The following is a 16,258-nucleotide window of genomic DNA, read 5'->3' on the forward strand; positions in this document are numbered from 1 at the left end:
TTTCTCTGCGTGTATACCTCAATATAGTCTGATCTGAACCATATGCTGGTCGGATGACGGGAGACTTTAATCCGCTCACTATTTAAAATTTCACCGAAATAGGATATTGATTGCGGCTTTTATGGGCTTAAGACCCCAAATCGGCAGATCGGTCTATGTGGCAGCTATATCTATTTACAGTCTGATATAAACCATTTGTAAGTTGGATATCGGGAGTCTTAAAATAACTCACTATTTCAAATATTATCGAAATCGAATAATAATTGAAGCTTTTATGAGCTAAAGACTCTCAATCGATCTCTATATGGCAGCCGATCTCTATATGGCAGCTATATCTAAATATTGTCCGATCTGGTCCATATTTAGGTGTAATGACAGAAGGCTTAAAACAACTCACTGTTTTCAGATTCCGCGAAATCGGCTGATAAATGCAGCTTTAATTGGCTCAAGACCCTTAATCGGCAGATCGCTCTATATGGCAGCTATAGACCGACCCGAACCATATTTGAGTCACATATCGAGAGGCTTAATTAACTCACTATTTCAAATATCAGTTAAATCGGATAGAAATTGGGGGTTTTGTGGGCTTAAGACCCTTAATCAGCAGATTGGTCTTTATGACAGCTATATCTAAATTTAGTCCGATCTCAACCATGTTTGAGTTGGACCTTGGGAGGCTTAAAACAGCTCACTGTATATAATTTCATCGAAATGGGATAATAAATACGCCTGTTACGGGCTTAAGACCCTAAATCAGCAGATTGGTCTATATGACAGCTATATCTAAATTTAGTCCGATATGGGCCATATTCGGTTTGAATATCGGGGCCCCTTGAACAACTTTCAGTTTCAAATTTCAACGAAATCGGACAGAAATGCGGCTTTGACGGGCTCAAGACCCTAAATCGCCAGATCGGTGTATATGACAGCTATAACCAAATATGGTTCCATATGGCCCGTTCAAGAACTTAACCTGCGTTTTCTATACACGCAGTACGGATCTGCGCCAAATTTCTGCTCAGTCTTAATTTTTAAAGGCTGTAGCGTGATAACAACAGACCACGGACGGATGGACAGACAAATGGTTAAATCGATGATCTAGAATATACATATGTACTTTGTAGGGTAGGAAATGGATATTTCGATGTGCTGCAAACGGAGACCACCGTAGCGCTAAGGTTAGCATGTCTGCCTATGACGCTGAACGCCTGGGTTCGAATCCTGGCGAGACAATCAGAAAAAATTTTCAGTTGTGGTTTTCCCCTCCTAATGCTGGCAACATTTGTGAGGTACTATGCCATCTAAAACTTCTCTCCAAAAGAGGTGTCGCACTGGGGCACGCCGTTCATACTCGGCTATAAAAAGGAGGCCCCTAATCATTGAGCTTAAACTTGAATCAGACGTCACTCATTGATATGTGAGAAGTTTGTCCCTGTTCCTTAGTATTGTAGAATGTTCATGGGCAAAAATGTGAAATTTTTTGCAAATGGAATAACTAAATGAATATACCCCCTATGAATATTCTATGGCAAACTCTTGAGTACCAAAATAACTCTTCCATATTCCTTACCTGTCGCTTATTTGATGCTTTGGACTCCTCTATCAGATTATTTGGCACTTGGAATAGGGTTTCGCCGCGTGTTATCAAAACGTTGGTCAGGCGACAACATTGTGCGGCCATTTTCACCTGATCCTCTATGCTATTCTTATCGATGGGATGCACAAAACGCGGCGGAAAGAATGATGGGGCAATAATGGTGGCCACATTGTGCAAATTCATTTTATTCAAATCCTTTTGATCGACCACATAGTTGAGGAAGCGCAACAAAGTGCGCAGCGTATTGCGATTCTCATGCGGCAACATTTGGCATATGATGGCCAAAGCTTTGGCTTGATCTGTGGGCGGGAGAGCATGACACTGATAGAACAACTGGATGAGTTCGTTGCTTAGCAGGGGTTGGGGTAGTTCACGCAACCAACGCTTCAACAAGGCGCTCAGATCGTGCACACTAGCCGAGCTAAGAAGCTGTTGGAATTTTTTTGGTTTTTGATAGAAACTCGATTCAAGTTCTTGATAAAGTAATTCAGTCTGAAATGAAATAAAATGAAACAAAATTGTCAATGGAAATTTGCCTAAAAGGTTTTTTTTGCTTGATTTGGGTGACTAACCTTTTGTTTATGTCCAGCGACACGTAGAATACCTTCTTCGCGGGCACCGCGTTTACTCAATTCATCCAATAATCCCTCCAAGAATAAAGGCACCAATGTTGAATCTGTACCAGTGATCTGCTGATCACGTCGTATCAAAGCATTCAGAGAAACACCAAATAATTTGCCCTCCTCTTTGCGGCGACGCTTGACAGGTTTCCGTTTGTCCAATTGGACATGATTACGATCGAATATGGAAGCCAATTCCAACCAAAATAAAGGTTGTAAACGCTTCAATTCCGTTTCGTTAATAGTATCAATGTCGGAGTAAAATTCCAATGATAAATCACTGCTATCGACAGTATCCTGGAAAGGAAAGAGGAGAAAAAAATTAATTGCGAAAATAGTTTTAAATTTTAAAGGTTTTGAACTTACCACTCCATCTTGACTAGAGGTCTCACGGCACATACTCTCAAAACTTATACCATCCCTGGATGAGGGGGAATTCTGCACACTCTGTGGTGGTGTATCCAAATGTATCTTATCGAAAATCTTTTGGGGCGAAGACTCAGGAGACGAAGAATTCGATAATCTGTTGTGATTTGAAAGGCATTCATCACTTGAATCACCCGAAGATGTGTTGTTATCACTTTGAGAATCCTGGGTCATCATTTCACCGCGGGCTCGTCTGGGAATTAAAATCAATATAAAATTTTGTGTTTTCCCCTTTGTTTATTTGACCTCTTTTATACTTACCCCACCGAGCATGAAGGATCCGATCCTGAGCGATTTCTATTTCTTGGTATGTGTATGGTTCCAATACGAGAAAATCCCAAAAGTTCTATACCCTCGGCCGAATACATGGGAATATCACAGCGCACATGATTGCCACGGAATATATCGGTAGAACCTTTCAGGGGAGCACTTGGAGTACGGCGTAATTTTTGCTTAAGGCTTTTACCCGAGAACAGAGGCGAATGACCATTTCCATTGTCTGTCGTATTGCCATGATCAAATATGCTGACAAAACTGGGACTGCAAAAAGAGAAAAGGGAGAACATAATAAAATACAAATAAAATTTCAAAACATTTTGTTTTAAATTTATGTCAAAGATATGCAATTTTTATCAAGGCTATCTTTAATAATTCCATTCTACGTTCCTCTCTTGCCTCAAGAGGTATCAGTTGAGTCGACTAGCCGAAAAGCTGCTGAAGAAGCTCGCAAAACTTCAACTCGAGGAAGCAATCACACAGGAAGTAGATGCAAGAAGTCCCGTCACGGGAAGCTGTGAGCAACACATAGGCTGGAACATAGCGGTCCGATCTGTATGGTGTTCATTGCTGTCACGAGATGCTTAGCTGCGTGCTACCGGGCGCGTCCACAGGAAAGTGGAATACTCCATACAAAGTAGTTGCAACGGCTGTAGCGGACAATAAGCGGTATCGAGCGGAGAATCTCATTGCGAGGCCGGGCGGCAATGGCTCTTGCACATATACTGAGGGCCTATGATGCTCGATATGAGTAGGCGAGTTTTTGGCGCCTTTAAATAACCTATGGCCACCTTGTTTCCGTGACGATCGGTCCTTTGGACCGGAACGAACTTACCCACATCTGAAGCGTGACGAAGATCGACACCTTCACATGAAAACATGGCTACAACAACAAGAAATCAACTTGGGTTCCTTCTGCCCAGAAAAGTCAACAATGTGGTCTCTAAAAGACATAGTGGTAAAAACTGGCGGACAAAATAACCACAAAAGCAGACCTATCGTCTTACTGGAGACGCAAGATGTCAAGAATGCATTTAACGAGCACGAACGAACGATGAGTAGATGTATTCAAGACCTTGGTAAGAATTTTTAGATGCTAGAGAATTTCGAGAAGATCATGCGAATCTGATCCTGAGAAAAGGATGTGCCTTTCTATAATTCGTGATTCGAATTTACCAGAAAACAAGGACAAACACACGGACATAGCTAAATCGAATCAAGTAATTGGTACCATCTCTCTCTCATTTGTGGTTAAAACAAATGACAAATAAATATCACTACCACATTAATGGAGTAGGGTATGCAAAGAAGGCAAAATACATCATGGTTGATATGTTAAAAGCAAAATTACGGAAGAACCTTCCCAGCATCCACTGAAGGTACATAGGAAGTAGACACTAAAACTCACTTTCGTCCAAATGCTCCATAACTATTTTTAACCTTTCGAGTGTCAGCTGCAATGAGTTACTGAGGATAGGCATGTCCACATATTTCAACGCGGATCAAATTGCTGCTGACTGCCCCAAATTGCCATCCGCTTAATCCAATTTTGGCATACTCTTTCTAACATATGGGCCAGTGTCTCACAAACAAATGCTTCAATTGAGGCGGGCTTCTCTGTATAGACATGAACTTTAGCTTAGCCCCACAAAAAATAGTCTAAAGGTGTTAAATCGCACGATTTAGGCAGCCAATTGACCGGTCCCATGTGTGAAATAAAATGTTCACCGAACTCGCCTCTCAATAAGTCCATTGTTACGCGTGGTGTGTGGCATGTGACACCGTCTTGTTGATACCACATGTCATACAAGTCAGGGTCTTGCATTTTGGGCAAGTAAAAATTGGATATCATCTCACCGTAGCGCTTACCATTTACAGTAACGTTACGATTCGAATTATCGTAAAAGAAATACGGTCCAATGATGCCACCCGCCTATAAACCGCACCAAACTGTGACTTTTTCTGGATGCAGTGGTAGCTCTTGCAATGCTTCTGGATGATCTTCATTCCAAAATCGACAATTTTGCTTATTTATGTACCCATTGAGCCAAAAATGAGCTTCGTCCCTCAATGGAAGAAGCGCGTGATGAACTTTCTTAACAGATCATGAATTTTGATGATAAAATTCAATACTTTGCAAGCGTTGTTCGTTTGTAAGTCGATTCATGGTTAAATTATAGACTGAAGTGAAGATGTTTGACAAAACACGAAACGTGCGTGATCTGTTTAAACTAGTGTTGCCAAAAAGATAATAGCTAAAAAATCACCCTGAACGCGACAAATTTCAGAGCTCCAGCTCAATTCGTGCAGAAATTAGTATAAAGTACCAATTTCAAAAACTTTCAAAACTTTTCTTGTCATCTCCATTAATAAGCCACAACCAAGGTTGCCATAGTGTACCTAAGATCCAAATTTCGGAGCTCTAACTCAATCCATAAAGAAAGTATCAAATGCGACACTAAACATATTCGCAATTTTGCGAAATTTTGAGCAATTTTTTCGTCCAAAAGCTATTTTCTCGAGACACTCATTACTTGGAGCCGCAATTCATTTTCCTAACCCTTTTCGTCCACCCTGGCCAAACTCTCCTCATTCTCGAATTTTTTTCACTTTTTAGAATCTTTGCATACGAATATCATCAAATCCCGCTTTATCTGGCGCCTATGACCCACGACCAACCAATTCGTACAAAATTTCTTGATTCCAGCTTTAGTCGTTTGGGCTTGAAGGTGAAAAGTCAGCCAATCATGCGTTTCTTTTAGGTTGCCCAAAAAGTAATTGCGGATTTTTTAAAAGAAAGTAAATGCATTTTTAATAAGGCTTAGAAAGAAATTTTATCAAATATACTTTTTTTACACTTTTTTTCTAAAGCAAGCTAAAAGTCACAGCTGATAACTGACAGAAGAAAGAATGCAATTACAGAGTCACAAGCTGTGAAAAAATTTGTCAACGCCGACTATATGAAAAATCAATTACAATCAATCAATTACATAAAAAGCAATTACTTTTTAGGCAACCCAATATATAGAGAAGGGTCAGCAGTACGAAAGGTGATGTTTACTAGTAGAGATGTGCACGTGGATCAGTTCACTCACGACTTTTTTATGTCGACTCACGTTCACGTACGCCCACGAGACAAACATTTTACTCACACATTTGACTCACAGAAAATCACGAATATCCCTCTGTCTGTTGAAATCTTAAAATGAAGATTTGGGCTGAAACTTTGCACAGATTATATTTTTCATGGCAGGTTAAGTTCGAAGATGGGCTATATCGGACTATATCTTGAAAATGCAACAAACTTCTCACATATCACTCACTTCTGAGTGCTATCCGATCCAAGTTTAAGCTCAATGTTAAGGGGCCTCCTTTTTTAGCCGAGTCAGAATGATGTGCCTCAGTGCTACACCTGCAATCCTATGGGAGCAGGTTGTACGTACCGGATTTACACTATGACAACATCTTTGGGAGAAGTTTTTACATGGCTAGTATCTCGCAAGTATCGCCAGCATTAGGAGGCGATAACCTCCGCTGAATTTTTCTTTTTTTATGTTCTCGCCAGGATTTGAACCCAAGCGTTCAGCGTCATAGGCGGGCATGCTAAATTCTGCGATACGGTGGCCTCCAATATAGATAAAGCCTCCATTAAGATCAATCCTCCGAGTTAGGGTCTTGGGTATTTCAAAGCCGCATATATAAACCGATTTCACTGAAACTTGACACAGCGAGATGTATAAGGCCCGCCTCCTCGATATTCATACTACTATAGATGGGACCATATTTGTATATAGCTGCCATATACACTGATCTCCCGATTAATGGTCTTGGGTCCATGCAAATGCAAATTTCCCCATGAACATTCCATTAATGAATTGGGGCAAACTTCTCACATATCAATGAGTGCTGTCCGATTCAATTTTAAGCTCATTGATAAGGGATCTCCTTTTTATAGCCAAGTCCGAACGGCATGCCGCAGTGCTACACCTCTTTGGGGAGAAGTTTTTACATGGCAAAGTACCTTACAAATGTCGCCAGCATTAGGAGGGGATAACCACCGCTGAAAAATTTTCTGATGTTCCTAACCTCTACGCTACGGTGGCCTCAAGGGCCCATACAAGCCGCATTTATTACCCGATATCGCTAAATTTTACACAATGAGTTGTGTTAAGATCTCCGGTATTCCTGCCGAACATGATCCAAATTGGGGTAAATATAACTAAGGCCTCCATATAGACCGATCTCCCTATTTAAGGTCTTAGGTCCATAAAAGCCGCATCAAATATCCGATTTTACTGAAATTTGGTACAGTAAGTGGTGCTCAGACCTGCAATAGTGGCTTCGGTATGGTCTAGATCGGATTATATCTTAATATGAGCGCCCTATAGACCGATTTCTCGATTTGACATCTCAGGTACATAAAAGTCACATTTGTCAACCGATTTCCCTGAAATTTGGCATATGCGAAAGGCCCCCCAATGCTTTACTTTACTTTAATTCGCTATGACAGAATATTTGTTCCACTAGCCGAACGTAGAATAGCGATCCAAGCTCCTCGATCTTCTGCGCTCATTCTAAAATCTCGGACACCAAGTTTCGAGGTGTCTCCCACAACTTGATCTTTCCATTGGGCTTTTGGTCTTCCCGGTTTGCGTGTACCACCGTGTTTGCCTTCAAAAGACTTCTTTGCTGGAGCTTCTTCATCCATTCTGAAAACATGACCTAGCCAATGCTGCCGTTGTTTTTTGATGCGTGTAGCATAGTTACACATCATCGTCATACAGCTCATACAGCTCGTGGTTCATACGTCGCCTATATTCTCCATTATCGCAAACTGATCCATATATTTTACGAAGAATCTTTCTCTCAAATACTCCAAGTACTGCCTCATCTGCTTTCACAAGTACCCATGCTTCAGAACCATATAACAGCACGGGTAGTATCAGTGCCTTGTAAAGTGTAGTCTTCGTCTGTCGAGAGGTGGCCTTATTTCTAAACTGCTTACTTAGTCCAAAGTAGCATCTGTTTGTCAGTATTATTCTTCACTTTATCTCACTTACTGACTATCTCAAAGTTGTGGTTCCCAACTTTCTCCATTTTCTTTATCTGCTCGGTTGTGCAAGGCTTTTTGGGAGTTGAAACCATCCATTTCGTCTTATGTCCATTTACTGCCAGACCCATTTTCACTGACTCTCTTTCGATTCTTTCAAAGCCTGCAGTTACTACTTCCGGTGACCGACCTATGATATCGATATCGTCGGCGAGTAGCATGTGCTCTCTTGTGATTAGTGTGCCATATCTATTCACATCTGCATCTCGTATAATCTTCTCCAGCAGAGTATTAAAGAGATCACATGATAGGCTGTCTCCTTGTCTGAAACCTCGTTTGGTATTAAATGGTTCGGAGATATTCTTTCCTATTCTTACTGAGAAACGCGTACCAGCAAGTGTCATCCTGCAGAGTCTTATTAATTTTGCAGGGATACCAAACTCAGACATGGCTTGAAATACCTTTGAACGTAAAGAGGTATCGAAGGCGGCTTTGTAGTCAACAAAGAGATGGTAATTTGTCCCTCTCGGGTATTTTCCAGGATTTGGCGCAGTGTGAATATCTGGTCTAGGGTGGATTTACCAGGTCTAAAGCCGCATTGATAGGGCCCAATTATCTCATTGACTTTAGGTTTTAATCTTTCACACAGTACTCTCGAGAGTATCTTGTATGCGATGGGGAGGAGACTTATTTCTCTGTAGTTGGCACATACCGTCTTGTCTCCTTTTTTGTGTACGGGACATAGTATGCTGAGATTCCAACCATCGGGTATGCGTTCTTCTAGTCAGATTGCGCAGATATGCTGATGCATATGCCTTATCAGCGAGTCGCCTCCGATCTTAATTAGTTCAGCGGGTAACCCGTCGGCTCCTGCTGGCTTGTTATTCTTTAGTCGGGTTACTGCTACTTGGACCTCACTCTGACTAGGAGGTAAACATTCTATACCATTATCGGGGATTGGTTCTGCGGTATTTTCTTCGCCGCCAACATCGGACACTAGCAGTTGGGTAAAATGTTCTTTCCATATCCTCAGCATGTTGTCTGTGTCAGTTACCAGATATCCTTCTTTGTCTCTGCAGGAGGATGTGCCTGCACCAAAGCCATCGGTAAGGTGTTTAATTCTTTCATTTCATTCTGACTCCTGTACATCTCAATTCGCTCACACTCACGTCTTTCCATTTCCTTTTTCTTTCTGCTCTCTCCTTTTCTCCCGATATCTCTCCTTCATCTGGCGCGTACTGATTGCAAGGTTTCTCTATATGCCGCATTCTTGGCTTCAGTGGCATCTCGACACTCTTGGTCGTACCACGGTCGAACTTCCTGCCTTCTTAACTTGTTTTTAAATATCGAAAGTTCGATACAATGGTTCTCAGAAATCTTATTTTCAAAAATGTTCAGAATAGTTTTTGTTTGATTTTTGTAAGACCTTAAGATTGTTTTTCATTCTGAACCAGGTGATCAGATTCATAGAACGGAAAGGGTTTTCAAATAGCTCCTATCATCACAAGTAAGGTATTCACATTTTGGGAGTAAGTTTTACAGTGAAGACCAATGTTTCAACTATTCATTTGACATGGTTTGCTTAGTTCTGTAAAAACCGTGTTCAGGATCACTGTACTCAGGTTATAAAAGCAATACCCTAATGTTTCATATGAGAGAAAACTCTTTGCTAATGCAATGTTTAAGAGAACACAACACCTATTAGTCTCCAATGAAATTTTTAAACGAAATTTATGACTTTTTTATGTTCCCAAATGCATACTTACATGGATGTATTGCCCCATACTTCGTCACCCGGTATGGAGTCCAGTGAATCTGGGGTAGCACTGCGTGATCTAGTGCCAGTACTTGATTCCTATAAGAAAGAGTTATGTTAATAGAATTCAGCAACCTGATAAAGTGATAATTTGATGTTAGTACTACTCATTATTACAACAACTTACATCAAAGTCTCGAAAAACATCTCTGATATCGGGTTTACGTTTCTGGCGATTCTTGGTGCGACCTCGAACCGTTTGATTTAGAGTGCGTACTCTTTGTTTGATGGCATCGGCATGAGGTTTTGACAAAGAAGCTAAAATCGGTTCCAATTCAGAGGTTCTCAATTCAAGACCCTACAATACAACGATAGTAGAAAAAGGAAAGAAAAGAAAGACAAAATTACTTAAAGAAGACAACCAAAACTACATAGGACAAAAGTCATTACAAAAAAGTCTTACTAAAAAGAAGTAAATAATGGTTTTCCAAACTTTTCTTTTTATAAAAGTCATGTTGTTCCAAGGCAAACGCTTCGACCGTGATTTAATTTAATTTAATTTTAAATCGTACTTCACTTTTATTGTCTAGCTTCAAGGAGTCATTCAACCTATTTTTCCAGCCTACTCCCTATCATGGCCAATTTACAACTGTCATTTTCTCCAAAATGATTGGAATTGTTTGACGATTATTTCATTTTGTTTTGTATTGGAGTCAAGTTATTTAGTTTCATTTTCTATGGTAGCCACCACCTCCTTCTTGGGATTGTGGCAGTGATATGTTACACAGTGGGATGATAATAACACATTGTAGATAGAGGAAATTTAATGGAAATTTTGGCTCAAAAAGGCAAATTCACCCTAAGAAAAAAGCCACTTCAAAGTGTCGTATTTCAAAAAAAATCTTAAAAATCCTATCTTTGGAAATATTTTTTTAGAAATTTTGAGAAAATTTTATTGAATAAGAAAATCTCTTAAATAAAATTTTGTAAATTTAGCTTTTGAACAATTTTATAGAACTTTAAAATTAGGTAATATTTCATAGAAATTTTGGTTTTACCGAAAATTTCGAAGAAAGTTTGTTTTTAAGAAATATTTCATAGAAACTTCGTCTTTCGTAGAAAATTTGTCTAAGGTAAAATTTATTAGACATTTTTTCTTCAAGTCAAGTTTCACAGCAACTTTGCCTGTATTTTAAATTTCATAAATTTCTTTTTAGCAAAATTCATTGAATTTTTGTCTTTAGGGAAAATTTTATAGAAATTTTGTCTTTAGCTAAAATTTCAAAGAATTTTTATATTTAATGAGAATTTCATAAAAATTTTGTTACGGCAACTTTAATGAGAATTTCATAAAAATTTTGTCACAGCAACTTTGCCTGGATTTAAAATTTCATAAAATTTTTTTTAGCAAAATTTCATTGAAATTTTGTCTTTATGGACAATTTTATAGATAGCTAAAATTTTAAAGAATTTTTATATTTAATGAGAATTTCATACAAATTTTATTTTTAGAAATTTCATAGAAATTTTTACTTTAGGTAAAATTTCATAGAAATATTTTCTTTAGGTAAAATTTTATAGAAACTTTGACGTTAGGAAAACTTTCATAAAAATATTGTCGTTAAAAAATATAGTATTACAATTTTTTCATTAAGTAAAATTTCATAGAAATTTGGTCTTAAGGTAACATTCATAGATATTTGGTCTATAGGCAAAATTTCAAAGAAATTTGGTTTTTAGGGAAAATTTCATAGAAATTTGGTTTTTAGGGAAAATTTCATAGAAATTTGGTTTTTAGGGAAAATTTCATAGAAATTTGCTTTTTAGGGAAAATTTCATTTACATTTTATATTTACCTTAAATTTTGTTTTTAGGTAAAATATGATATAAATTTTGTCTTTATGTAATATTTGAAATGAATTTTGTCTTTAGGTACAATTTTATATACATTTTGTCTTTAGGTAAAATTTCATAAAAATTTGATCTTTATGTAAAATTTCATAGAAATTTAGCTTTTAAGTAAAATTTCATGGAAATTTTGTCTTTAGGTAAAACTTCATACAATTATGTAAAATTTCATAGAAATTGTGCCTTTAAGGAAATTTCATTAAGATATTGTCTTTAGAGAAATTTTCATAATTATTTTGTCGTAATGTACAAATTACATACAGACTTTGTCTTAAGGTAAAATTATAGAAATTTTGTTTTAAGGTAAAATTGTATAAAAATTTTATCTTTCATTTCTAAAATTTCATAAAAAATTGGTCTTTAGGTCTAATTTTATAGAAAGTTTGTCTTTATGGAAAATTTCATAGAAATTATGACAAGGGAAAGTTGCATAAAATGTTATCGTTAGAGAAAATTTTATTTTTAGGGAAAATTTCATAACAATTTGTCATTCTGGAAAATTCACCGAAAATGTGTCTTAAGATAAATTTCCATAGATATTTTGTATATAAAGAAATTTTTTTTTGAAATTTTTATAGAAAACTAGCTAAACGGGCCAGCTCCGCTGCGCCTTCTTTAACTCTCTAATATCTCTTTAGGATGGGGACATTGCACCCTGAATGTCGATATCAAATTTGTTCCACTGTAGCCTATGTCCCCCTACGACGCTGAAAGCCCGTGTTCTAATCCTGGCGAGATGATCGAAAAAAATTAAAACCGAAGTACCATGACATGCAGGGTCATGTAAAAATTTTCCCCAAAGATGTGTCGCACTGCGGTACGCCGTTCGGACTCGTCTTTAAAAAAAGGTCCCTTATCATTGAGTTTGATAAATATTTCCGGTTTAGAGGGTATTTCGGGGGTGGGGTGGACAGCCAGACACTTTCAAATACATTTTATATGGGCAGCATATTGGCATGATCGATAAATAAGTTCTCTTTGAGGTTGGGGTGGACCCCAGCGTCTTTGTCCCCAAAATGAGTATTAATTTCGTACTCTACTCCCAAATAGCTTTTAAATAAGTCACATATTACCATGGTCGGTAAATACGTCCTATTAGGGAGATATTTTTGGTGGGGCGGCTCCCCAAACTCATGGCTCTTCAATTGGGTATAAAATTAGTTTTTTCTTTCAAGCACCTTTCGTTTAAACTCTATACTGTCGTGATTGGTCTATATATTCATTTGGTGGGTTTTGGGCGGCCCCCGAGGCATCCGATCCAAACAATACAATCCATGTTTTGGTTTTGGTGACTGCAAGAGTGCAAAAAAATGTCGAACGAATCGCATTACCAATCTCTGTTATCTGGTATTTTTGAAAATTAGGATAATGAGAATTGCTTTAAGGGGAGGGATGTCAAATATAGATATCAAATTCGAGATACATTTCAAAATTTCCTTAATTTGAGCCCCATATTGCCATGGTCGGTAAATATAAACCATTTGGAGGGTGTTTTGGGGCTGGGGCGGCCGCCGGCATTTAGTCCTGAAAATAGGAATCAAATTCGTTCTTTACTCCCAAATATCTTTCATTTGAATCATAACATTTAAGTACCATATTGACATGAACGTCGAATATATCTGTTAAGAGGAGTTTTAGGGTTGGGGCGGCGCGTTGGGTACTTAGGCCCAAATTTTATTTTAATATTCGTTTTCCAGTCTCCAATACTTTTCATTTGATACCCAAATTGTCCCTATCGGTCCCCTTTTGGTTTTGGGTGCCGTTTTTTGGGATAAGGGGGAGCGTCCGCCCCCATCCGATATCAAAAAATTATATAGCCTATGTTTCCTTCCAGACCTTTCATTTGATACCCATATTGTCCTTATCGGTCCACTTTTGATTTTGGGTGGTGTTTTTTGGGAGGGGTAGGGTACGCCCCCTTCCGATATTAAAAAATTATAAAGGCTATTCCTTCTTCCTTATTATATTCGTAATCTAATTCTGAATACATTTTATCTGAGTTTCATATTGCCATGCTCATCCAATAAACCTATTTTAAGTTGTTTTGGGGTTGGGGCGGGGCCCCAGTTACTTGGACCTAATTTTTAATATAAAATGAGTAGTCTACTCCTGACTACCTTTCATTTGAGTCTCATATTGTCCTGATCGGTACACTTTTATTTTTGCGTAGTATTTTTGGGGTAAAGGACAGGGTCCACCCCTCTTCTGATAACAAAAAATTATATAGCCTATGTATCCTTCCAGACCGTCCTACACAATCTGTGAAAATTTCAAGGCAATCGGTTCAGCCGTTTTTGAGTCTATACAGAACAAACAAACAAACCAACAAAAATGCAAATTTTGCCCATGAACATTCCACTAAGGAACAGGGGCAAACTTCTCACATATCAATGAGTGCAGTCCGATTCAAGTTTAAGCTCAATGATAAGGGGCCTCCGTTCGGACTCCTCCCGAGTCCGAACGGCGAGCCGCAGTGCGACATCTCTTTGGAGGGAAGTTTGGCATAGTACCTCACAAATGTTGCCAGCATTTCGAGGGGAAAACTACCGCTAATAATTTTTTTCTGGTGGTCTCGCCAGGATTCGAACCCAGGCGTTCAGCGTCATAGGCGGACATGCTAACCTCTACGCTACGGTGGCCTCCTCCTCCACCGACAAACCAACACAAATTCATTTTTATATATAAAATTTTTAAAATATTGTGTCTTTGAAAAAAAAAATTTGTTAAAATTTTTAATAAGAATAGAAATTCCTAAAAGTTTGTCCTCCAATGGAATCTAAATAAAATTATATGTTTTGCAAAATTATTTCACACTTTCTTTTTAATCTCCTCCCACTGTGCATCACTCGTAACATAATTGTGCAATTTTCATACAAATTGTATTTGAACTTGTATACTGAGAGTAGTTGGAGTATCATTATGGAGTGGAATTAAGCCGATTTGAGTAGCTAGCCCACCCTCCTCTTTCATATAATTACTCACAAACCCCCCAATATCCCCAATGCTACGCGGACAAAACAGCTCGAGGTGAATCGAATATCATTATTGTTAACATGAAATCTCTAATTCGCCAAAATTCACACTCATTCCATAGTATGGCGTGCTATAGTTTTATTTTTCTCTATCTGGATCAATGCAAAAATATTTATTTTTATCAAAATTAATAAACAATGCCAATAAATAATTGGCGTTATATTCATTATTTAAGCTCTGCCTCTGTGCTCCTCCCCGTTCTCTGCAACTCTTTAGCTCTCTTGGTCTCGAGCGTCAAAGTAATTTGAGTTTTAACAAAGTGTCAACTTTAATTAAAATCGAGTCGAGTGGAGTGTTCGTTCCATTTTGTTGGCGTCCAACACTTGTCATTGCCTCATGGAAAACGGCAGCAGCAGTAGAGCGATATAATCACCATAAAGTGAGATAATGCCTCAGAGACAGACAGACAGACAGACAGACAAATGAATTGGATGGAACGAAATGGACAGAGTTATATTTACCATAAAACCGATTATTTTTTTGTTTTTGTTTTGTGTATAAAGACATTTGCAACAAAGTTAATAATCCTATTGTGTTGATATGTGCTTAGAACAAAAACAAAAAATAAATGAAAAAAAAAAAACACAGAAAAAGAGTGGAAAATGGGTCATTGAACAGTGAGTGAATGGACTTTCTTCTTTATAAAGCGTTCTAAAATTGCTGAAAACGGTTTCATTGAACTTGAGCACTAGAGTGCAAAGTATGAAATTACATGACTTTGACAAGACTTTGTTCGTTGACATTTGCATAGAAGTTCTGCAGGAATAAAATTCAATATGGTATACTTAGGACCCCCGCCAATTAGGATGCATTGGATTTATATAAACGAAACACTTTTGAGAGAACTATGAAATTGTAAAAGACCCCAAGGCCTATGATGGCCTGGACATGGATGAATAAAAAATATATTAAAGTGGTAAGAACTCCATTGGTCTATTATTCTGTTTCCTTAGTTGAAATTTTCTCTTTAAAGAAAATTTATAAAATTTTGACTTTTCGAAGATTATATTGGGTTGCCCAAAAAGTAATTGCGGATTTTTTAAAAGAATGTAAATGCATTTTTAATAAAACTTAGAATGAACTTTAATTAAATATACTTTTTTTACAATTTTTTTCTAAAGCAAGCTAAAAGTAACAGCTGATAACTGACAGAAGAAAGAATGCAATTACAGAGTCACAAGCTGTGAAAAAATTTGTCAACGCCGACTATATGAAAAATACGCAATTACTTTTTGGGAAAGCCCAATATAAGACCTTAGGACCTATGCGCCTTTCACTCCTTCAGAAAAATGTTCTGTAAGAAGTGAAAAGTTATCCCATCGATGTTTTACTAAATTTATCCGGTTATCATAAGTCCAACACAGACTATGGATGCAGTGGTACGGTGGAGGGCTCAAGACAGCATGGCTAGTCTTCGGGAGTTCGATAGAATTAAAAAAATGGATAGTGGGATCACTGAGGTCTTAAAAGCAGGCTGAAACTATAGAAGGAATGCTGAATATGAGGTAGATTGAGGTTTTATTCGGCTGTAATTAGGTTAGGAATTGACATGCTGAAGCTCGGCGGATAAACGATTTCAGCCAATCGAATAA

General features: G+C 37.9%; 1 protein-coding gene across 1 annotated transcript in view; it reads right to left on the minus strand.

Moving 5' to 3' along the window:
* Positions 1–16,258, minus strand: part of LOC106088921 (rho GTPase-activating protein conundrum) — a 279,060-nt gene that overhangs the window by 4,416 nt on the left and 258,386 nt on the right. Inside the window, exons 7-12 of the mRNA XM_059370538.1 lie at positions 9,913–10,083; positions 9,736–9,824; positions 2,905–3,183; positions 2,584–2,836; positions 2,170–2,514; positions 1,571–2,089 (exon numbers count right to left, since the gene is read on the minus strand). Of these exons, the coding sequence (XP_059226521.1) occupies positions 1,571–2,089; positions 2,170–2,514; positions 2,584–2,836; positions 2,905–3,183; positions 9,736–9,824; positions 9,913–10,083 (1,656 nt within the window). The remainder of the gene's footprint in view (positions 1–1,570; positions 2,090–2,169; positions 2,515–2,583; positions 2,837–2,904; positions 3,184–9,735; positions 9,825–9,912; positions 10,084–16,258) is intronic.

The sequence above is a fragment of the Stomoxys calcitrans genome, chromosome 5 (genome assembly GCF_963082655.1).
Source record: "Stomoxys calcitrans chromosome 5, idStoCalc2.1, whole genome shotgun sequence".
NCBI lineage: Eukaryota > Metazoa > Arthropoda > Insecta > Diptera > Muscidae > Stomoxys > Stomoxys calcitrans.